This window comes from Pezoporus wallicus, unplaced genomic scaffold, assembly GCF_028554395.1.
Source record: "Pezoporus wallicus isolate ANWC-B61680 ecotype Strahan unplaced genomic scaffold, APGP_CSIRO_Pwel_v1 contig_6783, whole genome shotgun sequence".
Lineage (NCBI taxonomy): Eukaryota > Metazoa > Chordata > Aves > Psittaciformes > Psittacidae > Pezoporus > Pezoporus wallicus.
The window spans coordinates 914,538-941,409 of record NW_026637555.1 but is presented as its reverse complement, the minus strand read 5'-3'; the positions used below and the strand labels follow the sequence as shown (position 1 = coordinate 941,409).

The 26,872-nt window shown below is 48.7% G+C and overlaps 1 protein-coding gene across 3 annotated transcripts in view; it reads left to right on the top strand.

The window, feature by feature from the left end:
- Positions 1-26,872, top strand: part of PMEPA1 (prostate transmembrane protein, androgen induced 1) — a 45,969-nt gene that overhangs the window by 17,893 nt on the left and 1,204 nt on the right. For all 3 annotated transcript variants that reach the window (XM_057406348.1, XM_057406347.1, XM_057406346.1), the window contains 2 exons: positions 19,785-19,939; positions 26,786-26,839. In XM_057406348.1, the coding sequence (XP_057262331.1) occupies positions 19,785-19,939; positions 26,786-26,839 (209 nt within the window). The remainder of the gene's footprint in view (positions 1-19,784; positions 19,940-26,785; positions 26,840-26,872) is intronic.

The window sequence follows — 26,872 nt, the reverse complement described above, 5'->3', positions numbered from 1 at the left end:
ACCCTGTCACCTGCTGAAAGGGACCCAGTTTCTGAGCCACAGCCAGAGCTGGGTCATGGGCAGGCTCTGCCGTCCTCCCCTTGGGAGCAAAAAGGGTGCTGCAATTCCTGCTGGGTGTTGGGGTTGGCTCTTCTGCTTCTCACAGAGGCTGGCTGGGAATGTGTACAGAGGGTGAAGAGGAGATACCTACACCAAGGAGCCACTCATCTGATTCGGGAGGAGATGCAGCCCTTGAGCCCTTTAAAATCAAAGGGCAGGGTGGAGAGTTTGCACAGAACAAAATTCATGAGGGAAAATACGTAACTAAATGGAAACGCATGGTCTGCTGATTTCTGCGAGGTCTGAGTGAATTCTGTCCAAGTGGACGCACAGACTCCCCTGTTTCCCAGCAGCTGGGTCACGCTCTGCATTCACTGCACTGCTCCCCTGCGAAAACGCCCCTATGCATCGTTCTTCATTTTATTGTTGTGGGTTTGGGAATTTTGTTATATTAGTCTAAATGGGTTTGTTTCCATAGCTGCATAGCGCTGCTGAAATCCCCGTGTAGGATCTCGCAGTCTCCCTGTGCATGCGTACCAAAAATAACCCACACGCGGCTGTCAGAAGATGAGCTGCTGCCATGGCAGGGGCCGAGCTGCAAGCAGGTTTGGGCAGGACCTCCTTGAGGCTGCAGTTGTGTGGCATCTCACCCCAATGCATCCTGCTGCAGCTCCCTGCTCTGCAGGCAGCAGTGGTGCCTGGGTGGCCCCAGGGACCTGCGGAAGGAGCTGATGCAGAAGGAGTGATGTTTTGGAAGTAGAATAGGAAGTGGTAGGGATGGAGGGAGAACTCCCTGTCCCTCACCTTTTTGTCAGGTAGAAAGGTAAGGATGTGGTAGGGCATGTTGGTGAAGGATGTGCATCAGGTGGCTACCAGGTGCTCTCTTGCTCTGAATTCAGTGTATTCACCAGCAGGTGTTAGTATTCCACTTTTCATCAGAAGGGAGTGGGCTTTTCATGGCTTTATAAACTATCTCGGCTCCTGGGCCTGGTTTTGCTTGGCTTCAGGCTGTAACTCCAAGGGTCCAGCCTGGGGTGACAGGATGGAGGGTCTCCTGCAGATGTTTGAGGTGGCTGGTGGTTGCACCCAGGGTTGCAGGTCCTATGTGGGAATGGTGCTCCTGAGCCAGCAAGTGCTGCTGATGCCTAGGGTGGTATCACACTGGTGTCACCATCTCTACACATGTGGGTCCCTCTGGCTTTGCTGTATAGCTGGGTTTGGAGCACATCTTCTGGCAGAAAACCTGGTTTCAAAGAAGTCATTATCTTTCCTTTGGGAAGAGTGAAACTGAAGACTTGTGTTTTGCCAAGACTGGTGTGAAGGTTGGCACACTCCAGTGTGGGGCCAGCCGGGTGCTCTGCTGGGAGCACTTGGGGCAGGTGCTGCTGCTGCTGCTGCCCGCAGCGGTGTGGCCAGGCCATGGCTAAGGGCATGGCTGGGGCGTGGGAGCACCGCAGGGAAAACCTTGTTATGGGAAAACCAGAGGGTGCAGGAGGGCGGCTGGCTGGGAGCACTTCCCTCGCAGCTCTGCCAGGGGTGTCCTCAAACCCCTGGCTGCTGCTTTCTCTTAATGCATCTTTTGAAGTACCGGGTAATAGGGTTTTCTTTCTGGCAGGGATGAACGAGGGCTTTTAATAGGTGTTTTGTTTTCTCTGTGCAATTCCCTGGCAGTAACCTGCCATTAGCTCTAGCATTTATTTAAGGTATTTGTATTTTTATATGTGGGGACCTACAACACTGAGAAGCTGGAGCAGGGGGGGCTTGTCCGGGGTCACACAAAAAATACGTGGTAGAGCCAGGTTTCAGCTTCAGCTTTTCTGAATGTTGGGTTGGTCTCCAGGCTTGGCAAAGAGGGAGCATCTTGGCTTGTCCCCTTTTAACTGGGACGGGCAGGGAAAGCAGAAAATAAAGGCTCTGTGGAGGGAAGTGTATTTTTTTTGCTCTGTCCTGCTGGTGACCCATACGGAGCTGGAATTGCAGGACGGTTGCATTTGGGAGGGTGGTACGTGTAAAATACATGGAGGCAAAGGGAAACCCAGGCTGAGAGCTGCTGCAAACCCTGTGCTGATGGGGCAGGGTGTGCTGCTCATGGCCTCCCTCCCTCAATACGCTGGAGGGTTTCGGGGCTATGGCTGCAGCTGGGGTTTGCAGCGCTGCTCCCGTCCCGCAGTGCCTGTGTGCCGGCCTTGTCTGAGGCAGCCCCTGTGCGCCGGCAGCACAATGCCCGCCTTCATTCCCCGTCAGACTGGAGGTCTAGACGCTCTCCCTGCCTTTTGTTATCAGGGTCACAGGTTAGGGAGCATTCCCAGCTCCTGTTCCTCGCCGGTCAGGAATCCTTCCCAGAGCTGGGCGCTCCACTCGGGACCGCGGCAGGGACCCCTCTGGAGGGAGTCGCTTCACTACACGCTTGGATTTAAAATGACTGTGGCAGCTCCCAAAAGGAAATGTGCTTTTGAAATGCAGTCGGGATCACCCCCACTCCAGCTCTTGCAGGCACAGATGCTCAGCTGACACCAGCTAAATAGAAACCTTTTAGCCCTTGCCAGTAAGTCTAGAGCAAACTGCCAAAAAGCATCAAGGACCAAGGTACAAAACGGAGTCAGGCCTGAGCAAAGTACTTAGAAATGAAGGATGGAACCGATGTGCTCTGTCTCTTGGTTTTAGCACATGAGATGTTTCAGTTTCAGGGAGTTGTTAAATACAGTGGTGGAATTTTTAAGGTTTTCAGCAGATACAAAGCAAATAAGTCCCCTAGCAACAAAGGAGAGGTTTTTTTCCCTTAATGCAGACTTTTTTTTGACATGAAGCATTTGTGAAATTTCCTCCCACCCCTTTAAATCAAAGACGACTTTTTCTGAAGGAGACATTTTTAATGGCTTTTAAACATATTCAGAGATGGGACTTGAGCCCTCGATGTGCATCTGCTTGTTCTGCAGCCCACCCTCCCTGGCTGAGTGCTCCTCAGCTTCAGCCCTCTCCTGCCCTGGAGGTGCATTTGGGCTGCAGCCCCTTACATGAGGATGATAAGGGGGAGCAAATACAGATAAATAAGTTGGTAGCAAGTTTCTTGCATGGTTTCTTAATTCCTGGTTGGGTTTTTTTATTTCCTGGCAAGAAGACGTAAAAAAAAATTGGCAGGTTCATGCCTTTTATGATTGAATTAAAATCTATTAAATACCAGTGAGCCAAAACCTGAAATCGCTATTAGGCAGTGCTCTTGAAGTGAAATGCTTCTGGATCTGGCTCACTTCTGCATTTTCTGTGTATGTGCATGTGTATTATGTGTGAAGAATGAGTGTATGAAGCTCAAATAGAGGTTTTAAATAGAAATAACACTGGCAGCTCTTTCTCTGTGAGTCCAAGGCTATTATGTGTCCGGCTCTTGCCAACATGAATTGCAGAGGAAGTTCATATAAACTCCATGGCTGATTTGGCAGCTGCACAGCCGTGGCAGGCTCGAAGCAGGATGCTGTTGAGCAGAAGTGATGACATTTTCCTGTGCCTGGTGACTTACATCTTTGCAGAGGGTGAGAGGCACTGAGGAGCCTGTTTCCCACCCCGGTGCTGGTGTGGGAGTGGGCACAAGCTGTTGGGTGGTGGTTGCATTGCCTCCTGGCCCACTGTGGTTTGGTGCTTCCACATCTCACCAAGGGCTTGTGGTTTTGAGTTGCTGAAAGCTGTGACACCGGAAGCATTCAGGGTGACCGCAGTGTTCATTTGGGACCTTGTTTTATCCTTATGGAAAACCCACCAACTTATAGTCAAGGCTTAAGCTTCCCTGTAGCTTTAATGGTGGTCTTGGATGCTTCACTCCTGGGGAGAGAACGTCACTGACTCGCACTGCCTGGGGAGCACAGGGGGGACCTGGGTCCTGGTGGGTTGGGTGGTGTCAGCCCCCTCCAGCGCCACGTCTGCAGCCCCTGGAGGCAAGCTGTGTGTTGTGTCCCTGTGGAAATCCTGCATGGGGAGCAGAGCGTACCTGTGCGCACTGTGGCAGCGGGAATGATTTGGGGTTAATTCCTCTGTGAACCCGCAGTGCACCCAATGATGCTGCTTGTATGGGGCGTGGAGGGAAATAATGCTAAATTAAACCCTCCATAAAAGCATCCAGCCCCATTCTTTACTGCTCGTTTCAGTAATTTCTTCCAGATAACCTACACATCTGTGTCAGTGCAATTAAAGCAGAAATTCTGTCTAATGAACAGTTGTAGCCCTTGGGCTATTGCGGAATGAACAGTGGAGTTGGAAGCACTCTTACTAAAATAATAATTAAGAAAGCAAGGGTGGGGAGACAGAGGGAGGTGCAAATGAGGTGCTGGTGGGATGCTATAGGGTGAGGAGCGTAGGGGGACTGCAGGGAGCCTGCTTTTGAACTTCTTGTGACACCCCATCAGCATCTGTGGGGTGCAGTTTGCACACCCCGGTTCCCCTCCCTTGCCTTGGGCATCTGTTTGTGCTATGTCACAACTAAACAGTCTTTTAAAGCCAGTCTTGCCCTTCTAACAGGGTGGCTGCAGAAGTGCTGGGCACTTGCTCCATCATGGGCAGCGTTAGCTGTCCTGGAAAGCCAGATCAGCTATTTTGCGTGGTTTTGCGTTTTTTTTTTTTGGGGGGGGGGGGGAGATTTTTGGCTCTCCAACAGCTGATAAATCTCAGGAAAGGAGGAAAATGTTTCTTGTGTTAGACACGATTATTTCTGGGTTTGCTTTTCCCAGAAAACTGTCTTTTCTCAGTAAAAAGCCATGCGGTTTCTTACAGCCACGGAGGTTATCTTCACTTCCCTGTCGGTGACTGACCAGGCTGAGCTGTGTCAGTAAAGGAGGCTAGGCAGTTTCTCTCATGTGAGGTGGTTTCTTCTTTTGCTTTCGAGTAAATAAATGAATAAATGAATGCAGTCCATTCCGATGTTAACCCTTGGAGTTACAGTGGTGGCTCTCGGCAAGTCATCGTTTTATATCAATAAATCAATTAATACTTGGAGCTGGCTTTTTCGAACTTAACGTCTTTAGAAATGCGCGTGCTGCAGAAAGGCAGTGACATCTCCAATTAGCTTAAAAAAAACCCAGATGCCAAACAAGTCCCACTGGAATGATACGTTGGAGTTATTCAGTGGGATTTATATCTATGAGCTGTGGGGGTTTTGTGGTTTTTTCCCCTGAAATGGTTGTGAACCAGAGTGATTACTTATCATTTTCATTTTAACTCCATCTGACAAATCGTTTTAGATGGAGAAAGCAATACTGCATCTTTAAATGGCCACTCTGTCAGCGCATCTTGCAGGGCTTTAAATGCCCTTTGTTATCGCAGTCTAGACAGGACGCAGGCGGAATATTTGATATGTTATAAGGCAAAGATGTGACAAGGTTGAATTAATTTACTGGCTTATTTAAAACTGAATTTCAAAACATTCTTACTTACAAACTTGTCTTTCTGTGCTGTTCCCCCCCCCCCCCCAAGTTAGTACAGTATGTTTCAACTGTTTAGACTGGGAGAGGAGACATTAGCTTACTGCAGCCTGCAGTACTTTAATTGCCCTTTTTATGACTGTCTAGACATCATGCAGATGCATGTTTGTGGTGAGAAGACATTTCCCCCTCTGGTTATACGATAGTCTGAAACCTTTACATTGCCTATCTCCTTACCCCGTCTGTTTTGGAATGTGCTTTACTCCATCCATCTCTGAAAATCACTTTTTCCCTGTTTTATTTTTTTGAAGGACACTTCAGTCCCCATTTTCCTGTTCTTTTCCACATGCTTATTTGCAAGTGTTAATGCTTTCTGGGGGAATAAAGGTATGTGGAGCAAATGGCTCTTGGAGCCTCCCGGCAGGTCATGCTGCTGAAGCCGTAACTGAGGGATGGCTTTGTGCACTGTCGTTTCTGTGTGATGCCCCACATGTACCTGCAAGTATAGTGATACATATGCATGGCTGTGTTTGTTTGGGTTCCCCTTGCCATAAGAGCACAGCCTTGCAGGCCAGGTTTAAGAATGAAAATATCAGCAAGGTTTGAATGGGTTCAGAGTTTTAGTTATGCAAATAGGATGCATTAATTAACCCCGTTGCTATAGCTACTGCTTTATTGTTAAATGCAGTGAAAAGGGGACAGGCTGTGTCCGTGGATAATCCTCCCCTCTGTGCTTTTTCCCCCTTCCCTGTCCTCCCCAAATCACCCTTCATCCTGGTGTGAGGGCAGCTGCTGCTGTGCTCCGGAGCCGGGGTGCCCGCCCGCTGCCCAGCATCCTCCTCCCCATGGCCTGGAAAGCTGGGATAGGAATCACCTCTGCCACAGGGATGGATCTGGGGGGATCCTCACGCCGTAGCCTCTTCCTTCCAACCACCCCCTAAAACCTGTTGTCGGGGCTGACCTTGTGGGTCGGCTCACCACCACTGCCCTGTGTTATCAATCTGCTGTCTGGGGGCTGCATGGGGACGGGACGGGTGCCTGGGAACAATGGGGCAGGAGGGGACGCAGATGTGCCAGGGAATGGGGATTGGGGTGGGGAGGCTGTGCTCATCCTGCTGTGGCCAAGAGATGGGAGAACTGGGAACCCAGCCTCATTCTCTGCTCCAGAAACCGTCTCTGCTGAGCAAACGCTGCTGGGTTTTGCTTTGAGAACAGCTTCTCTTTTTTGTGTCTGCTTGAAAACTCGCAAGTGCAAAGCCCTACAACAGAGCTGAGGCTTTGCAGCGTATCTGCTGTAGGAGTTAAAGCCTTTCCCAGGCTGCTGCTACAGCTGAGGTAGAGGTAAATTTATTACCTTTTATTTTGTGAGACTTGGGGTATTTTTACTCCTCACCCGCATTCTCTCTGGGGTGTGTATATACACAGATTTAAAACCATTTGTCAATTCTCCGTGTTGAGACTGTGCATATGCATTTGCTCTCATCTGGTGGTGTTCAGACCAGTTCAAGAGCTGAACTTGAATAGTGCAGTGACCAGACACAGTGTGCATGCCTGGGCATTTGCATGCATTTTGCATATATTTTTTTCTGCAGTGCATAATTGTAACTTAAAGTTGTCCCAGGCAGTAACTTACCTTGTGAAAGGTCACTCCTTTTGTCAGCAGAAGCTGCAAAGTGATAGGGATGATAACAGTGCTTAAAGAGGCAGAGGAGGGCGAGCCCTGGACAGGGCTGAGGAAATCCGGTCGCAGTCGCAGCCCCGTTGTGACCTGTGTGGCCTTGGCCAACTTGCTCAATGTGTGTTTCGACACCCGTCTGTGAGCTGTGTGTTGGGGCAGCCCTGGTGGCACTGCTGTCCGGGGACACGTGTCCTGGGGAGCCCAGGGCAGCTGCAGCACCGTGGCCTCAGGATGGGGTCCCCAGCACCGCTCCCAAATGCCGATGGGCTCCTCGGGGCTGTGCTGGCTTCATAAATGAGGTGGTGTGGGGGGGGCTAATGCACATTCACACAGGAGGTGCAGAGGTCCCCCAGCCACAGCTGGGGGTGTTTCTTGTGGTGTTTCATGGCTTCTCTGTGCCTCTGCCACATCCCCGAGCTGATGCTGGGTGTGAGTCGATGGGTGCCATGCCTGTGGCAGGGAGACACAGGCATTGCTGCTTGTCTGTGTCCCTCTCAGGGTGCCCCTGCTTGAGCGTGGGTCCCACAGGACTTGCCAGGCACTGGGCTAGGGTTGGGTGCTGGTGCTGGGGCACCTGAGCCGCAGCTGGCTATGGCGGGGTTGTGGCTGATTGTGTTGGGAATCAGCCAATGAATGGTTTTCCCAGGAATTAGTGGAAATGGAAACTAGAGGGCAGCCAAGGTGGAGGGAAGTGGGAAGGAAGACCCAGTAAAACCTGTTATATACAGTGTTAAATGTGGAGAGGCTGTAGTCCATGCTGATGGTGGATGCTCCCTCCTGCCATCACTCCTGGCTGTTTCGTGATGGGATGTCACACACTGAGCAGGGAAGGCTGTGCTGTCTCCTCGCTTTGCAGGCAAGGAGAATGCTTTGCTGCTACTTTCCTTTCTGTGCAGTGCACTGGATCCTTGTGACCTGCAGAATTCAAGTTGCGTTGTTTTGATGGGCCTGGTGACTAAGGAAGCACATACTCGGTGGTGTATGGGTCGCAGCAGGAGGAGGGAGCAAGCTGTGGCATTGCCAGCAGCAGTCGGTGCTGTACACCGGGTGTTGCAGTGCCGGTGGCTGTGCCTGACCGCAAAGCTGCGGGTGCCCCGCTGGTGCGAGGCAGCTGTGTGGCAGTGGGAGACAGGGCTCACATGAAGTTGGAATCAGAAACCCAGTCCCTGTAATCGCTGTTGGCTTTCTGGAGAGGTGGCAAAGCCCTCCCTGGATGGAGCACTTGCTCTCCTTGGAGCGTCCGCGACTGGCAATTTGTCTGTCGAAACAGATGTGGGCAGCGACAAACATCTATTTCTATAACTAGAAACAAATTTGGTAATTGCCTCTTTCAACAGGACTTGCTCAAGCAGGAAATGAAATTCCTAAATGGCAGTTAGCAGAAGTATTTATAGCTAAGTTCATAAATGAGATGTGCTTTCCTTTGTCATGAGTTTCTGCTGGGTGGAAGGAAAAAAACCTCTACAGTAGCAAGCCACATATTGATTAGGAGTGTTTCCAGGGTATACGAAAATGCTTATTTATTAATGTGTTTATTTTTGCTAGCTGTAGAAATACCCCTGAAAACAAAACCCCTTTGGCCTTTCAGGGTCAGCTGGCAGGGGTTGATCCGGATATTGTGTGCTCTGTTTTTTCACTCGGGTTTTTGGTAGGATTTTTTTCAGACTCATGCTATTTTGAGTTGCAGATGGTGAACTCTTGTTCCATGTCCCTCTCTTGATGCTCGTGTTCAAGGTGGTGGGTGATGTGCTGCCCTCACCCTTGCCTCAGACATTGCCTAGGCCTGGTGCCATATCATGGAGAGCAGGAGATGCTCGGTTTCTTAGTTTGGTGGGAGCCATGAGCCTTTGTCAACATTTTCTAGTGAGCAAGCAAATTGACTTGTCTTTCAAGCGCAAAATCAAAATCACTTTATTCTTTTAGTGCAGTTTAGCTGTCCTTAGCCTTGAGATTTTGTATAGAAAATACATTCTCTTAAAATCCTGGAGAAGGGGAGGGTTAGCGAAACAGCACAGAAAGGGAGAAAAGGGGTTGGTGTATGTAGGGTTTTAGAAAGTCTGAATGTTTTCATTGCCCTGAGGGAGCTGGTTAATATGAAATGGGTCCGTTTCCTTTAAAACAAACAGAAAAAGGGGTGGGGGTGCAGGATGAGGCCATCATTTGCCAGTGACTCAGAGGATGTGGTGCTTGATTACCCAGGGTGACAAATGAAGAAGGCGCACTATATTCAATGCAGTTATGGCCCAGGGACTGATGCTGTGAACATGACTCCGTGGGGCTCCATCACCCGTCTTCCGTGATGCTTCTCAGAATGGCTCCTTTTCTGAGTCCCACTTGCTCTCTGCTCTCCTGCCCCCTTCTCAGCCAGCCATCACTAGCTCGCAGTTATTTCTGCTTGCTGCATCAGAACTGGCCATGCTGAATCTGGACATTCAGTTTAGCTGTACTATGATGCATGAAGCAGGACCAAATCCAGTGGGCTCTTCCCAGCTGTCCTGCCTGTTGTCACAGGCCTTGTCCTGCTCTCTTTGATGCTTCAGCGTTGCTGTGGTAGCTCCAGCTTCAGGGTACTGCTGATTAGTGCCAGCCATGGCTATATTAAGATCATATTCTGTATCTATCTCCAGTACTTCCCATGCTGCCTTGTAAACAAATACAATTGCTGACAATCTGATGGGCCCTTTATATGTGGTTTTATGGAGGTATTATTTAGAAGGTAAATGTAGCAGATGCTAATACACAAATATTGCAGTAATGGCTTTGCCTGGTCTGATTGTTTCTAAGATGGCCTAACAGACAAGCGGCACAGGGTGAGTAATCTGCCATCTGAAGTTCTTTGTTCTTTCATCTCTTCTTCCCTGTCCACGGCCTCTGAGAGGGAGAACACTGGTCTCTTTAATGAGTGGAGCTCAGTATCTGGTGGATGAAATGGCCTCTGGGAGGCAGGAGCACTGTTCAGTGCTGCACCCTCTCTGGCAGCCTTTGGGTTCCAGCTGTTGCCTGGAGCTGTTTTGGTTCTTGCTTAAATGAGAACAGTTCAAATGTAATGTTTAGCATAGCGGGCATGTCCCTTTTGCAAGCAGGGCTGTGAAGGATGAGCCACGGCAGAGCTGCTTGCACCAGGCTGTGTTGCTGCTGTGCCTGGGTATTTTCCTCCATGCTGTATGAACGGGAAGGGTGAGGGGCTGTGGTCAGACATGGTCCCAGCACTGAGCCCCCTGCCTCTCCAGTGGGATGCTGCAGAATCCAAGCCCCAACAGCTGCTCGCTGAGGAGTTGTGAGTTTATTCCCGACTAAAATCCTAGCTTGGAACAGTGGCTGGATTCAAATGGCTCTTCTCAAATTCACATTCTTTAGCCTTGAGTAGAAAAAATGAGGTCCACTCTTTGGCTACATTGCTTAACCCACATCCTTTTACTTACGCTTTGATGAGCATCTGGCTTATGACCACACTTTGCTGGACTTGAGTCTGTTGAGTTTAACCCTCGTGTGCTTCCAGGGAGCCACATGCTGTGCCAAAGCGTGCCCAAATTTTGCTGTAACATCTGTCCCTGATCTCCAAAAGTGTGCTTGTAGCAGGCAGGCAAAAATGCAAGCTCTTGGGGTGGGCAAGGCTCCAAAATGAGCATGAGGACAAGGTAGACCACAGGCCAGCCCTGGGGGCCCTTCTTTGGTCCAGGTTTGCTGCAGACCACTTCAGTAATGTCAGCTCTGGTCTTCTGGTTCTCTGCTTCCAAAAGGTGGCATGTTGGTTTTTATAAGGCAAGGCAGTCCAGGGTGTCCTCAGCTTTCACTTTCCAAAAGTGATCAGGACTTGGTTTGTGCCCTCACTATTGGGGCATGCAAGGTAGTAGTAGGCTCTCAGCTGTTCGCGGCAAGGACTGTCCTTGTGTGTCTTCTTGTTCTCAACAGTGCCTCTAGGCACTGCTGAAGCTCTGATGCTCTGAAATGTCAGCAGAGACCAAGGAGGGGCTGTCAAGTAGCTGACAGAATGGATAAGAGTGTCCATCCTCCTCTGCAGCCTGTTGGTGCCAAAGCCCCTGCCCTTGCTGATGCCTTCAGCTGGAGATATGGGTGCTGAGAAAGTCAGACCCATCACTTCTAGTTTAGGGCAGTGTCTCTGCCTACCCATTGGCAGTAAGTTTCGTGCGAAGATGGCAGCCCAGGTTGGAGAAAATGCTGGGTCATATCCTTTTTCTTTCTGTCAAAGGCCCTGGTGGGGAAGCAGGCAGGGATGTCTGGACCAGCAGCTGAGAAAGATGCTTGCTGCAGGATGCTGATGAAGCAGCCCAGGTTTTGGCTGCTGACAGACATTTACTGATGCTGGGAAAGGGGAACCTTGATCTGCCTGTATTCCAAGATTCATTTTTCATTTGCTTCCATTTCTTCCCACCGCCTTCCTGATTACTCTTGAATAGCCTCATCTGCACATGCTCACTCAGAAAGTACCTGTACCCTTATTTATGTCTTTTACATGGGTCTTTTTATGTAACTACAGTGCTGCCATCAAGGGCGACAAGGAACCTGTTCAAACAGAAGATGCCCAAGGGTGGGGATGGATGAAAAGATGAGAAAATTGGGAGGAGAAGGAGCTGCAGTCAGGGCTGTGCACATCTTTGCTGTGCCTTGCTCTGAGTCACGCAGCCGGGGCAGCTCTGTGGATATCAGAGGTGTTAATGGAAAATCAGGGATGAAAGTGCTTGCTGCAGATTGTGAACACTCTTCATTAATACATCCGGTTAATTTTGCCATGTGTGGAAAGACTCTGTGTGTGTGTGTGTGTGTGTTTGTGTCTATATGCATGGAGACCTTCCTTCCTGGAGGGTTGGAGGGGAGGTGTTGCATGGAGGACAGAGCACTGCAGTCAGTTGAATTTACCCTAAATCCCCAAGGATTATGGAAGAAGCCGGGGCATGCGGTGTGACATTACAGTGCCACCATATTTAGCTGACCGTAGGCAGCAATTCATGTATGGATTTCATAAGCTTCAGGACCTGACGTGGCCCAACCGTCTCCAGTCCTGGGGGCCGTGCTGGAGGCGCTGCTGCGGGACGGTCCCCACCGAGGTGCCCCACTCCACGTCACTGCAGGCTCCCAAACGGAATCTGTTGAATCAGAGCGGTGCTGAGTCACCCGCGTGGACCAGGCACCATAAATAACCGTGGGTGCTCCATGAAGCAGCTGTGCACCACGAGAAACAGAAAGTGCTGCTTCATGGTTGGAGCAAGGGCTCTGGGGGCACAAAGCAAGATGGTATTCTTAGCTCTGCTTTTCCTAAGCATCACCTAGCTCTTTGCATGGTGCTGACAGGTATCCTGCTGCCACCCTACAGGAGGCATGTGTTCTTCCAAGGGCTGATTGCTGGCAGAGGGCTCAGGTGCCCTGTGCTGTGGGTTCCCTGTTCATGCCAATTGATTTGTGCCCAGTGGTTGCATCCTGTTGTTGGTGAGCTCTTTGGCTCCATCTCTCTACCAATGGCTGTGCTCCTCCTGCAGTCCCAGGACAGACCTGGTTCCTTGGTGTGGCTGAATCTCGTTCTTGGGCTGAGTGACCCAGGGAAAGACTTTGTCCCTCATCAGTGGATGGGCTGGGAGCCTGTGCTCACCACTTGGCAACTGATGTAGGTGCACAGGGTCAGAGTGAGCACTCCTCCACCTTGCCATGGTGCATCTCCTGTGCCAAGCTTTGCTTCAGCTGCTTGTCCTCTTTGGCTTCCCAGGGACCCAAATTATACCATTCCTTACCACCAACCGCCTATATCTGTGCACTGATTTCATCCATAGGCTATGGCTCTGCTGCCTGAGTGGAAGGGAGGCTGTGCTGTGCCCACTGCTGTGGGAAAAGCCTGGCTCTAAAACACTGCCTGGGTGAGGGCAGGCCCTGCTGGGGTGGTCAGGAGGCTGCAGGGGCAGGGTAGGGCCAGGGAGCTCAAGCTGCCTGCCATTAGAATTCATCCTTAGCCTGTGTCTTTTGGAGGCTAGACATGCTGCCAGGTTTGTGCAAGACCTCATTGCATCCATCTGTACTTCAGCTGGAAATTTAAAAATGTCCTAGTTTGTTTCTGGCTGTTTTATTGAGCTGGTTTTATTTTAGTGTTTATTATACTGTTTTATTTATCCCTCCTGTTCAGCAGCAGGAGGGATCTCTGTACAAAACTGTCCCATTCTGCCTTGGTATGGAAGTTGAAGTGTGTTGAAGAAAGCAAAGACCAGAGGTGAAGGCACAGTACGTGGCAGGGTTCCTGGCTCTTGCTTTAGGCACTTACGGGATGTTTCTCTAGGAACATAAGTGATAGTTAATTAGAAATAGTCCCTATGTACAGTGGCAAATGGCCAGTCTGGAAATTTCCATACAGCTGTGTTGCAGGGCAGTGTCCCAGTGCAGACAACGACTCTGTTATCGTGGATTGCAGGCATTTGTGAAGGGTCTTCAACCAGCTGGTCCTTGAGCTGCAGTGGGCTAAAACCCAGGGTTGGGTCAGACTTGCTGCCTGTCAAGGAGCCTGTGAGGCAGTGGTGGCCCAGCTGTGATCCAGGGGAGATACTGTCTGAATGTTCTGAAATAGCAAATCCTGCGTTGCTCTCAGCCCCTTTTTAGTCTCCCTGACTCTTACTTCCTTCTGGATTTTTCTGTTACTCAAATTCACATCAGTTTCTAGATTAGGGGAAACCGCTGGACTTAAGCGTTCATTTTAAACCCGTGTTTTTGCCTTTTCTGTGATCTGTGCTATTGCAGATGCTGGGGCAGTGTTGGAAGTTTCTCCATAGCGACGGTGCTGTGCCCAACACTCCCAAAGTGCGATGGAGGCTTTGCCTGCCTCTCCTCTGTCAGGCATGTGGAGCAACCTCAAAACAGTTTTGGATGTATTTCCCAAAGAACACTGATAAGATGAGTGACAATGGGCCTGTGATGCTGAGGGACTGTCATGGGAACTTCCAGAAGCTGAGGTGCATTATCCTATCAGTCCTGGGTAAAAATTAACCAAGAGCTCATTAACTCTGAACAGCGAGGCTTGCTCAGGAGGTGCCCGATCCTGCCTGGCACGGAGCAGGGTGTTGGTGCCTCACACGAGGCTGATGTCCACCAAAAGATGAAGTCAGCAGCAGGAGGGCTTTGCCAAACCCTTGAAAGCATGTTTGTGAGAGCTTGTGATCGGACTCGGTGCTTGAACTGTCCCAGCAGTGTTTCAGGTTGGAACAAAGGGGGTTTTAGTGATAAAAATAGTCAGAGGAAGTGAAAGTCACCATAGGAGAAGTGAACTGTTTTGTGAGGGATTCTCTGCTTCCTTTAATTTGCTTCAGCAAAACAGACTTGGGATTTAGCACCCTGTACCACAGCACTGATGGCGACTGGCTTATTCTTTTAAACTTTTCTTCTTAGGAATTGTGACTAGTGCAGCTACATTTAAGCTTAGCCGTTACCTCCTGAGTAATTTCACTTCTTATCATCCCTTCTCATGTGATACACAATCCCAATACATATAGAAAATGTAACCGAAGCTTACAGATAACTGTTTTGACCTGCAGATGTGCATATACCCAGCTGAAAGCAGAGGTCATCTTGGCTGAGACCCTGTCTGAAAGCTGTTCTGTCCACTTGCAAATGATGGCTGGAGGACTCGTAATTGTGGCAAAATGCAGGTGTAGTTTCTTCTTCCCCGCTCCTCTTTATGGTTGCTAGAGCTTTGGAGCATTTGTCTTCAGCAGTGATACTCTATGTGGAAGGAAGAGCATTAACAAAGTTTATAGTAAGTGTTTTATGAACTGTAGTGCGGCTGTAAAAGTAAGGAAAAGCATTTAAAGTGTATCACAGCCTTACATCCCCTGAGGCTGTTGTGAACTGTGCGTGCATGCAGAGGCTCGGTGCTCCCCATGTCACCATTGACTCAAATAGCTCTCCTTCCTTGCAAAAATACTGATGAATTTTAAACCTGTGCATGCCAAGTACTTTGTTCATTGCTGCTTGAGGAAGCTCTGAGATGCAGCTGATTCTGCTGAGCGCTGAGCGTGGTCTTTGGTGGGAGGTGTGGGGCCAAGTACCTTGGCAGCCGTGCCAGTGAAGTGCCTCCACATCGGCATCCGTTGCCACTTCCATAGATTTCAGGCACTTGAGAGCCTTATCTTGGTGGCCAGACAGCAGCCCAGTGTGGGCAGCAAGGGTATGTGCTGCCTTCCTCTGAAACGCTGGAGAGCGGCCACAGGCTGCACACTGCGGAGCCCGCAGGCTTTGGGCAGCAGCGGAGTCTCCTATCACTCATCAATGTAACGCTATAATCCACTGCGAAACCCTTATTCAAGGCCATGTGTGGTTTAAAGTGGCAAGCGAGCGATGAACTTGAAGGATGGGATGTGACAAGTGATTTTACTCGATCACGAATATCTAGTTTCAGGATTGTGAGAATCTGGGGGGAAAAATGCTTAGTTGCAGAACAGTCGCACGCGTGCTGACCGCCTGCCAGGGCTGCAGCGTCTAGACAGAGAATACAGAGAAGCAGGTTGTGTCACTTCAATGTGATGTCTGAACCTGTTAGTTTGAAACATATTTTGGAATAAAAATTATGCAGAATTAAATTAGTGTGACCTTACTTTGCATTTGGAGGCTGAATATGCCCATCTTGTAAAGCCTCGTGCATTTATAACACTTCCCTTGGGGAAAATTACAGAGAGGAATGGAATGAGGTCTCTTCTAATTGAAAAGTGACAATGATTAGGAAGCCAAATACAAAATGTGTTGAGTACTTTTTGTCTTGTTTTGTTGTGTGTGTGTTTTTAAGAATACCAGTAGAATTATAAATTATGTGCTCTGCAGTTTGGCTTGGTTTTCATTCCCCCAGAGGCTTTTTATTAGCATAGCAGCTGAATTGCACTTGTATAATAATGTATTAACTCCAAGTTTGGGGTTTTAATGATGTTTCTTCATTAGTTTGACTGGGCTGATTGGCTAAAATCTCACCAAGTGTATCCAGCTTTCTAGTGTGTTGGGTTTTCCCCCCTCCTTCTGCAAATGAAGCCCGTAAAGACAAGTTAAAACAGAGGGAGAGTTGGCAGAAACTTTGGTGCCTCAAGTGGGTATGAGTCTTGAAACTTGAAAAGCACAAATTGAGTGTGTGGGACTTGTTTGGTTTGACTTTTATTTTTTTCAAAGGCCAGATTGGGCAACATGGGCATTCATGGGATTAAAGCTCATCTCGCCATACCTGATGTTTGCTCCGTGGCACTGTGAGGCTGTGCTGCTCCTCACAGGCTAGGCTTGGGTAGAGTGAAGCTCAGTGCAGTGCTTCACTCTTCCCTGAGCTCCTGTGGGTGCAGGGAGCAGCTTCCTCGTGGGTTTGGCCTCCCTGTGTACATGAAGCATTGGGAAGAAATCCTAATTTTCTCTCCAAAGGAGACATGGGTGCAGATGCATTTCTTGCAGATGCAGATACAGAAACATTTGAGCCCTCGTCTGTGTTGCAGGACGAGGGTAGATGTGCTCTGCTGCAGTGCCTGAGTTCTTTGCTTCCTTGTGCTAGTGATGGAGAAGGGAGAAGAGCATGGCCATTGGCATGAAAAGCACAAAGTCCAAGCAGGGGGAGCTGATCAGGTTTTATCATTCTAACATGTTTCACCAAACCCATTTACAGAACATTAATTTGCAGCTTCATTGTTCTCATTCCTCCCACAAAGCAGGATATTAAAATCGCTGTGCTGTTGTTAACACCACTGTGATTGCTGTAACGTTAGACTGGATTCCCCATTGAAATAACCAAATGTAGAGTTTGAAGAGCAAGGCCAAACACTGCACCTCCTGGCCGTGCCGTGTGGCTCCTGGGGCAGTCCAGCCCACCCAGATGATTAGCTCCAAGGAGAACATGGGAGAGAAACATGGGGCAGGAGGAGTGTCGCTGATGGAAATCAGTATCCCCTTTGTTCTGGTTGTGCCTTGCTGTTGGCAACTCTTTGTAATACTCCAATTACAGGAATCCCAGAGCCAGAACAAACAACGTTTGGAGCTGGATGGGGATGGTTGAGATGCTGCTGTGCTGTCCCAGATCCTGATGGAATTCCCACCCTTTATTCTGCTTCGGGCTCTGCTTGTTACATGGCTGTATGTGTGTGAAGGAAGCTTGGCTTAGGTTGTTTGTAAATGACATGTCTTGTGTGTGTTCCTTCCTAGGAAGGAATTAGGGCAGCGCTAATGATGGCCAAACTTCACCTGTGTCACCAAAGTACTGTGACCAGTATAGCAAGGTTTGGTTCATTTAAGGGACTTTTCGTCCTAGGAAAGGAACTTTCCCTTGTAACTGCTTTGGTCTTGTTTTTCTTCAGAAATATAACCTCTTTTACCAGAAAAGGAAGTTTTCCATCACTGGCCCCATTTATGTATTTTTTCTCTTGTGTTTTCTTACTGTGGCCAAAGCACATGCTGCATTTTGAGGCTGAATTGACTCATCTTCCTAAAAACATTGCTTGGTGTTTGTTTTCTTCTTTTCAGTAATGAAAAAGGGTGCAGCAGCACCAGGGCATGCCTTCGGGCTGTATGGGGACATGCTCTTACATGGGGGGTGCCATGGGAAGAGGCAACTTGCTTTTTGTTTTTAATGGTTTTGCGTCAGCCTCTTCTCCCAACGCTTTGACTTCTGGTGTCTTTGTGCGTCCGGTTAATCTCACTGGAACCTCCTGTTCCAGCCCATTCCTCCAGCCCAGGGCCACCCATGGCTGTTCTCAGGTCCCATCACTCATCATTCCCATAGGTGATCTGTGCTGCTGCTTTGGGGCTGGATCATGAATTGTCGGGAATGTGCTTTTTACCAGGCTCTTCCCCTCATAATGGCATTCAGGCACCTCACTGGGGTTGCTGTGAAAGACCCAGAGCTTCTCTTTAAGAAGATGCCTTTAACTAAAAGTCATTTTTAAGGCCAAACTCCTTTGCAGTGTTTGGCTTTTAATCCCTCTCTTCCCACCCCATGTACAATCTTCTGGTGTAGAGGCAGCTGCTTTTTAAGGGTGCCATAAGTGTATGGGCTCCAAGTCACTCATACATCTAATTTCAAGTGACAGATAAAGCTCCTGCTTTCAAGGCATAATTCTGCTTTTTGAAGGTGGTGGGCAGAGCTGGTTAAGCATTTTGGGCAGAAATAGCGCTGTTTAGCAGAATGAGCTCCAAGGTAACTGGCAGCACTCACCACCTGGACTGTTTTCTTGACATTTATTTGCTTTTACTGGCACTTAAATGCCACCTGCCAGGAGAAAACTTTCCATAAAAAAAGGTAAAATTCAATTTGCCTGACTCAGCAGAAGCCACTCCGGCTGGTGTGAGTGGTGTGATGCTGCCCTTGGAAGGCATGGTGGCTCTTCTTGTGTATCTACAGATACATATTATACGTGTGTGTGTCTGTATATAATATACAGAATGGCAGTGTCTGTGATAGCTCAGGGCACAGCTTTCTAAAACTGGATTTTATAGCTGTCCCTGCTGAGAAGCAAACAAAGTGTAAATCCTCAGAACCATTGAATTTTGCTGGTCTGGCCCCTCCTTTACGGTGAGCACTGGAGCTGCTGCTGCCCTGTTCTGTTCACAGGGGAGCCCTGGGTGCTGCTGGCACAAGGGGTCATATGGGGAGCAACCGAGCAGTTTGGACCCAGTGGCTGCTCTATGGGTGCCTGATCCATGACCCCAGTGCTACATTTGCCTCCTGTACTCAGTTTTCCTGAGCCTGAGAGGTGAGGAATTAACTTCCTCAGGAAATTTTAGGAGCGGCTTCTTACTGCCTGCTGCCATGCGTCTCTGGAGTTGACCGGATAGCCCGTTGTTTGCTTGTTCGTGTTTGTTTGGAGGATGTTTCTCCAGCCTTCCTTTATGCCCGTTCAAGCCACTCAAGCTGCTGCTGTCAGCTGGCCGAACCCTGAGCCAAGGGATGCTTGGAGCTGCGGGATGTGGCCCCTGTGGGCAGCCGCATCGCGCCCATCTGGTGTCTCACCAAGAAGGAGGAGGGCTCCCTGCCTGTGCCCTATGGTGGAGGGGCCAGCATTGGGAAAAGGGGGTCTGCCTGTTATGCTGTGCCTCTGGCACCCCACACCACTGTCTGACCCCTGTGACAAAGGGAACATGTGCCTGATGCAAGGGTATGCCCAAGGGGGACTTCTTCTCCAGGGAGAACTGGACTGGAGTGGTGGTGATGGGAAGGGAATTTCAGAAATTTAGCTTGCATTTAGCTAAAGTGTTCTGTTAGGATGGTTTATTTATAATTAACAAATAAATAAATAATTATAATAGTTAATATTATAATTATGCTGGTTCTTGGCTCCATGGCCCCAGGCAAGGCACACTCAGTACTGAGATGCTGCTGGTTTTGCACTGGTGGAGGAGGTATCCAGCACACTGCAGCTGGGGGGGTCTTTGGGAAGTCCTGTCTGCATTGTAGCTTGAAATGCTCTGCTTTGCAGATTGTTTTTAAAGATCCCTCCCAGAGACTCTTCTGTGGCACTAAATATGTGAATTCATGAGCTTCATTAAACAAGTAGCTGGGCTCAAAGCATGCAGAGCCCAGTTGGGCATGTGTGAGAGCTTTATGGGGGAAGGATGCAGCGGTGTCACTGGAGTCTCATCCACATTAGCAGTTTTTGTGCTCAATTACATGCTGCTTTTTCTGGTGCCTTAAGGTCTGTCTGTCTCTCTTGCAGCGGAGTTGGAGTTTGTACAGATAATCATAATCGTGGTGGTGATGATGGTGATGGTGGTGGTGATCACGTGTCTGCTGAACCACTACAAACTCTCTGCGCGATCCTTCATCAGCCGGCACAGCCAGGGGAGGCGGAGGGACGAGAACCTCTCTTCAGTAAGTCATGCCCTGGTCTTCCAACCCACTTCATCCTGCGCTGGTTGTCAAATGATGTGACACTGGGGACGCGTTAGAGCCAAAGGCATTCATATGGGTCCTGTTTGCCCATGTGCCACTTGGCACTGCATGAAGAGGCACTGTCCAGGTTGGATCTTGGCATCATCTTCTGTCTCTGTTATTGGGGGGAAGCTGTTATGGGTGCCTCTGGCTCTGTATGTTGTAATACATGGACAGCTGTAGCCTTTGCCCTCAACTTTGCAATTCAGACTTTACATCAGTGAAGTAATGGTAGGAGACTATTCTTGATGTTGGTTTTTCAGGAACAAGACACAAGTTGCCCTCAGCTGTTCGGGGTGCATTGACTTTAACAGCCCCAAACTATCAAGTCCATTGGCAGCTCCAGTTGCAGTGTCTCAGATTATTATATAAGTACTTATTGCCTGCCTTGAAGAGAATAGGAAATCCTGAAAGACTTTCTTCAGTTTTCACCAGTGGTGCTGGTGGTGCAGGGGTCAGAAAACACTTGTCAGCCAGCCAGGCATCTTTCCAAAGGGATGCTCGAGAGATTCCCTGTGTAACCCAGGCTCTGCGCTTCATAAAAGCCTGAGGAGAAACGTGTTAATTGTATCTCTGACAGTGACTCGAGGGGGAGCCTCTCCAGCCTCGAAGCAGATGTTGGTTTTCGTAGTTTCCTCAAATGCAGGAGCTCAGAGAGACTTATAAGAACCCAAAGAGAAAAACCATCCCCTTTCCTTGGAGGCTGAGCATGCACCATTCACTGCTGTCTCTGTCTTCAGCACAGGGATGTCATGTACTGGTGCTATTTTATTTTTCTTAGTATTCACCCTGAAGGATCTTTAAGCTCCTTAAACTACAGGGCTTCCTCAAGGTCACTGCTTTGTGCCCTCCCTGCTGCAGGTTTCCAGGGCAGGCTGAACACACTAGTGCTGCCTTGTGGTGGTCTGTGTGGGGCCTTGTATTGAATCCGTGCTTGCTGCTGGTAAAAGATCTAATACTGGGATTGCTTTCTTTTTTCTTCTGTTTCCGTCTATTTTTTTCCTTTCTATTTTTTGAGAAAGAGAGCAGGCGCACAAGACAGCTGTCTAACATCTTCTATTTCATAAGTCTTCAGTACAGTGCTGTTGAATGCTGTCCAGTCAGCAGATGTCCAGGGCATAGCCTGTCCCTCCGCTCCATAGCTGCTCTTTGTTGCATGAAGATGAAGGTCCCTTAGACACTCAGTACTGAAGTGAGGAGGGCGGCCCTTGGGAAGGAGAGCTGTGCAAACCCCAGGCTCAACTAAACCACTTGAGTGCTGTGGGCTGTGGAGCGTGTCTCCAGAGGGCATGGCAGTGAGCTCAGCTTATGGACCTGTGTCAGTGCTGTGCAACAAGATCAAAGTGCTGAGGGTGTGTGATCCCACGTTACACCAGTCAGTGGTGACTGCTCAAGCACCTGCCTGCTTTGGGGATCAGAGCTAAACTTCCCTGCACATATCCCGGCTCCTTACGGAGTTACAGAAATCCTATGTCTCTTGTCACCATTCCGTGTACCCGCTTCCAACAGCAGCAGAACGTGAGCATCCGAGCATGTGAATTATTAAAGATAGCAGAAAGGTGGTTTTCCCATTTTCATTTTTTTTACTGGTTTTTCATGTCCAGAATGATTCCTGGTTTACTTGAGCAATACCAAAATGTTTAATTTTACATTTTTCTAAGAAAATCTCAGATCAGGCATGTTTTTATTTTAAAATACTAATCTCCATTTCTGAAAGCGGCCTGACTTTCTCTCTCTTTTAAAAGAGGAAAGAAGGCTGACATGGAGTAAATCACTTGGCGATTGAACGGAAATTTAGGTTGAATCAAAAATTATTGACTATTTAAATATTTATTGGCTTTTTTTGCCTTTTCTCTTTTCAAACTTCACCAGGCCAGAATTTCCAGCCAGTTTTTGGCCCAGTCCCCACACCAGACCAGCTCTGTCATTATTCAGCCTTCAGACACATCAGTGATGAAATCACTTTTCAGCAAAGGTTTACCTGTGTGCCTCTGTTAAACCTCCCTGAGGATGCAGGCACTTCAAAACCATTCTCAGAGCTACAGGGAGAAAAAGCTGATGTATCAGGGGTTTTGTTGGGTGTGTTTTGGGGGCTTTTTCCCCTCTTTGTAATTCTTCCCTTTCTCCCTGCCCTGCCTCTCTGTCTGTACTGTGCTGTGAGTGCGTGGTTCTGTGTTGATGGAGTGGCAGCCATGCTTCCCTGTGGCCCGAGCTCCTGACAGGACAGAGAAGCCCCTCATGCACTAAGTGGGAAGCTCATTACAGTGGGATCAATTGTAATAAAGATCATAGAATCGTAGGACAGTTAGGGATGGAAAGGACCTTAAGGTCATCCAGTTCCAACCCCCTGCCATGGGCAGGGTTGCCTCACACTAGACCATGTTGCCCAAGGCTCTCTCCAACCCAGCCTTGAACACTGCCAGGGATGGAGCATTTACCAGTTCTCTGGGCAGCCTGTTCCAGTGCCTCACCACCCTCACAGGGAAGAACTTCTTCCTTATGTCTAACCTGAATTTCCCCTGTTTTAAGTTTAAACCCATTCACCCCTTCTCCTATCACTACAGCTGTTAAAGGGAGCTCCTGTTGAATATCAGCACAGCATGTCTTTCCAGTAGAAAACAGCTCCGGTTTGAATGAGTGCTGAAGGTTGGCAGGCAGAGGCTATGCTGAACTGGAGACTGGTTTATGTTATCCATTAAACTTGTGTTGACCTGCTGTTGGGCTTTCCAGATCCCAAACTTCATTTTGCTGTCGTGACTGCAGATGGACACCGGAGCTGTATGCGTGCTTTTCATCTTTTGAAATATTAAAGTAGTTCATCCCATGGTTGGGATGCTGCTAGGTCTGCCAGGGTTGTCCTTTCTTGTTGTAGCTCAAAAATTACCACCAAAGGAGAAACTGATTTCCCTAAGGGCTTTTTTAAATGCAGTTCTTGGTAGCAAGGAATTCTTATATTATGTCATGTATTTCTCCATCCCCATTCTTGCTATACTTAAACTCTGTGTCATTATAACAAGTACCTTCATTTTTCCAGAACTAAAATTACTTTAGAAATGCTACTAAAACTTACACAGTAAGAAAGGTTCCTGCACCTTTGGAGCAGTGATATCCCAGTCCCCCAAGAAAAAGGGGTTCAAATGCCATTTCAAAGCATACCTTTGTCCCCTAAAATGGAAAATACAGGTCCTCCTGCAGGCTCAGAGACTTAATCTGCACCATGCAGCTTTACAGAGAAAATTCTCTGACACCGCTAAAACAAGCAGCTCTATAAAAGTCAAGGATTGATCTCTAAAAAGAAATTAAAAAGTAATTTTAGGTTCTGCAGTGAGTCCTGGAATACTTACGGAGGCTTTTACAGCCGTATTGCTCATCAGACAGCAGGATCTCAGCTTTCATTTCAGAAAGCCATAGCTTTCTAGCCTCAGCCATTGTTGAGATGAATTCAAGTCCTAAACATTCTGAAATGGAGAAGTGAGTGAGGAGAGCCCCGAAGATGGGGATTTACAGCAGCAATGCCCCCTCATGGGTCAGCGCAGTGTTGGGTGGCTTGCTGTGGCTGTGTAGCCATCCCATGGCCAAAGCATGAAGGCTAGAAGTGTGTGTGTTTCCTGTCTCTGAGGCTTTGCCCTCTTCTTGCTACTGATTTTCAGCAGTTTTATTCCCACTGCTGGGTTTTTAGGAGAGATGAGGCTCCATGGGCTTCCTGGTGGTGTGTGAGGCACAGGGTCGGTGTCGGTGAACGTGCTTGTGATTGGTCAGCCATGGGCACAGAAGTGTGTCCAGGTCAAAGCCCTGGAGTCCTGACAGAAGTGGTTAATCACAGCTGAGAGATCCAGCTCCTACAAAAGGTCTTCTGTCTGCTCCTTGTGCCCCTGCGGATCCCATGGTGTTTCTTCTCGTTTGCTATTCTTGCATCGCATGTTGCCAGGAGCATCACTCCTGGACCTCATCTGTACAAACAGAGGAGTTAATGTGAGAGCCAGGGCTTTTCTTCTGAACGCCCGGGTGGGATATTGAGTGCAGGCTTTGGGTGAGTGATACTTAGGGCTCATGAGTGGTTTGGGTGGAGCAACTCACATAAGGGTGCGTACATGGTCTCCTCATCGCCTGCCGCAGCAGGAAGCCCCAGCTGAGCGCAGTGATGCTCCGCACGCCGGGATGCTCCGGGATGCAGCCACCCTCGTAGGAGCTGGCTGACATCACTCCCAGGAAAGGGGGAAGCAGATGGGATATTGCCATGGCACTGCCCACTGCCAAGTTAAATATAAAACATCTAGCAGAAGGCAGCGGGGTACTCACTGCTCAGGAAGTCTGCCATGGGGGCATGGCAAAGTAAACACAATATTCAAAGTGCTTCCCACTCCTGCCTCCTGCTTTGGCATCCTTCAGGATGAAGTGAAGGGCTGGCAGTGCATGTGGCAGCACTGGAAACCCTCCCCTTACCCTTTGGTCTCAGCACCCTGGCTGAGTGGGGGGTTAAAGGCATAGATTTGGTCTGTGGCAGATGCAGTTCGTCTTGGTTCTTTTGGCTGCTGGGGGAATTTGACTGTAGACTGTCCCTGCAGGCAAGAAATATATGTAAAATGGACCAGACTAAACAGTTGATGCCTTTGTAAACAGTTGCATATTGAAGGCTTAAGGTCTGTATAAAATGTGGTGCTGCATTGTTCAGGAAGGGCTGTGTGGCTCGCAGCTCAATGAGCGTGTTCATTAGCCAGGATGGATTAGCAGGGGAGGGTGCTGGTATTGCAGCACTTAAACTCTGCTCCAGAGAGATGCTTCCTGAAGAACACCTAGAAATTGGAAGAATCTGGGCCATCTCATTTGCATATAAATCACTGTTTTCCTTGCACTGGCAACAGGACCGCTTTGAGGTTTATGTGCAGAACTGAGCTTCAGAAATGGGAATCTGGTAGGATTCTCTCCGTATTTGATACCGTGTGCGATACCACAAGAGAAAATACATTCCAAACTTGGGGAAAATAAGAAAAAAGCAGGGGGTGGGATATTATGACGAGTGGCTTCTCTGGAGATCTTAACACAGTGTTGGTGCTGTGTTTTGGGCAGTTGGATGGGTGTTGTGGATGCCCAGGTGAGGAGGCTCCTGCTGCAGGGCTTGAGGCTGGCTCTGCCTGCAGGGGCATCCCTGCTCTGTCTGCTCTCTGGGGTGCTGCTGTGGTGAGTGGAGATGCTGCTCAGCTGCTTGCTGGGATAGCTGCAGAAGTGTGCAGCGGTGTTTTTCCCTTGTGTACTGCAGCCTGCTATGAGGCCAGATGTGCCTTGCAGCTGGGCAAGGTCCAGGGAGCATCAGACAGCAAAATCCCTTCTGATTTTATCAGTGAAGGTGTTCATGGTGCTGCAGAACCACTGCAGCTTTTTACAGGCTTCCAGCAGGGCTTCAGGCTACCTGGACCACCACCATAGCCATTAGAGAACTATGTGGTTTTATAGCAGGAAAGCTTGTGGTCTGCTCATCTGGGGAGCCCTCCTGGGGCTGGGCCCAAGAATGGCTTTTGGATGGGACAGATTAAAGGGAAAAAGTGGGGGAAAACCACCCTTGGCAGTTTTTTCCCACTGGTGTAAGCACTTCTGCTTGTGCCTGACTTGCTGGTGCCAGAACTAGAGATTCACCTGCAAGGAACTGAAAAGTGCCATCTATTCCAGGTTATAATTATGAGCCTTCTGGCCTTTTTTCCCCCAGCCCTGCCTGCCGGAGGGATGTTGCTATGTGTGAATATTAGCAATATTTAAATACTTCAGTGCTCACGGCAAAAGTGTCCCGGGTGAGCTGTGCACGCGCAGAGCATCACCAGCAAATGGGAAGAACATTTGTTTGTTTGTTTGTTTGATCATGAATTGTAAGCTAATCTCATGGTTTGGGGGAAATTGGCTTGTGGCTTTATCATGCCTGGGGTTGTTGGCACCTGGGTTGGGATCGCAGGATCAGGGTGATGCTTGCAGTGTAGGAAGCCTCTAGATCGCAGTTCCTCATGCTGTTTAAGCCAAGGACCACTTATTTTTTGGGGAAGAACACTCTAGAACCACCCTGTTGCTACAGATTGCTTTTCATTAGTAGGTTTTTTTTCTAGCCAAATCAAAATTAGGCTTAACATTTGGTTATTCACTTACTATCTTTATTTTCCCATTATTTATTTGATTGTGTGCATCATAATGTGGTTATGTGGGTGTGAGGTGGGTTTGGGGGTTGATTTTTAGGGGGTTTTGTTGTGTTTTGTTTTTTGTTGGTGTTTTATTGGGTTATTTTATATGTATAAATAATAATATATATATATAATCTTGTCATTATTTCATGGAGCATTTTGTGATGTCTTGTGAATCACCCACAGCTCATGGATCACAAATTGGCATGTTGGAACCAGGGAGGGAAACATGTTGGGTGGGTGTGGGTGAGAGGGGGGAAGTCTGCAAATGGGAGAGTTGTTTGCTGGTGTCGTCTCATCATTCATTCTGCGAGTGATCTATTACATGTAAATGGAGGTGAAAATGGAGGGAAATATTAGTCAAAGTGTTGTTTTCAGTGGTAATAGACCCATATGATACCCAGCATATATGATAATAGCTTATACCCCCACCAGGGGTAGTTTCCTGCTTAGAAAAGGGTGCATGCCATGTGTCACTGCAGCAGGGGTAGGGATGTGCTGATGGCAGCAGCAGCATCTTACCTGGGCTCTGGTGCAGGATGAAACCTGGCATGAGAGCTGCTTGCAGGAGCTTAACCACTGCTGGCAGTCAGACTCACTCTGCACTTTCTTCTTTCCAATGCAGGAGGGAAGCCTATGGCCTTCAGAAAGCACCGTGTCAGGGAATGGAATAACAGAGGTGAGGGCAATGTGATTGCGGGTGCTGCTGCCT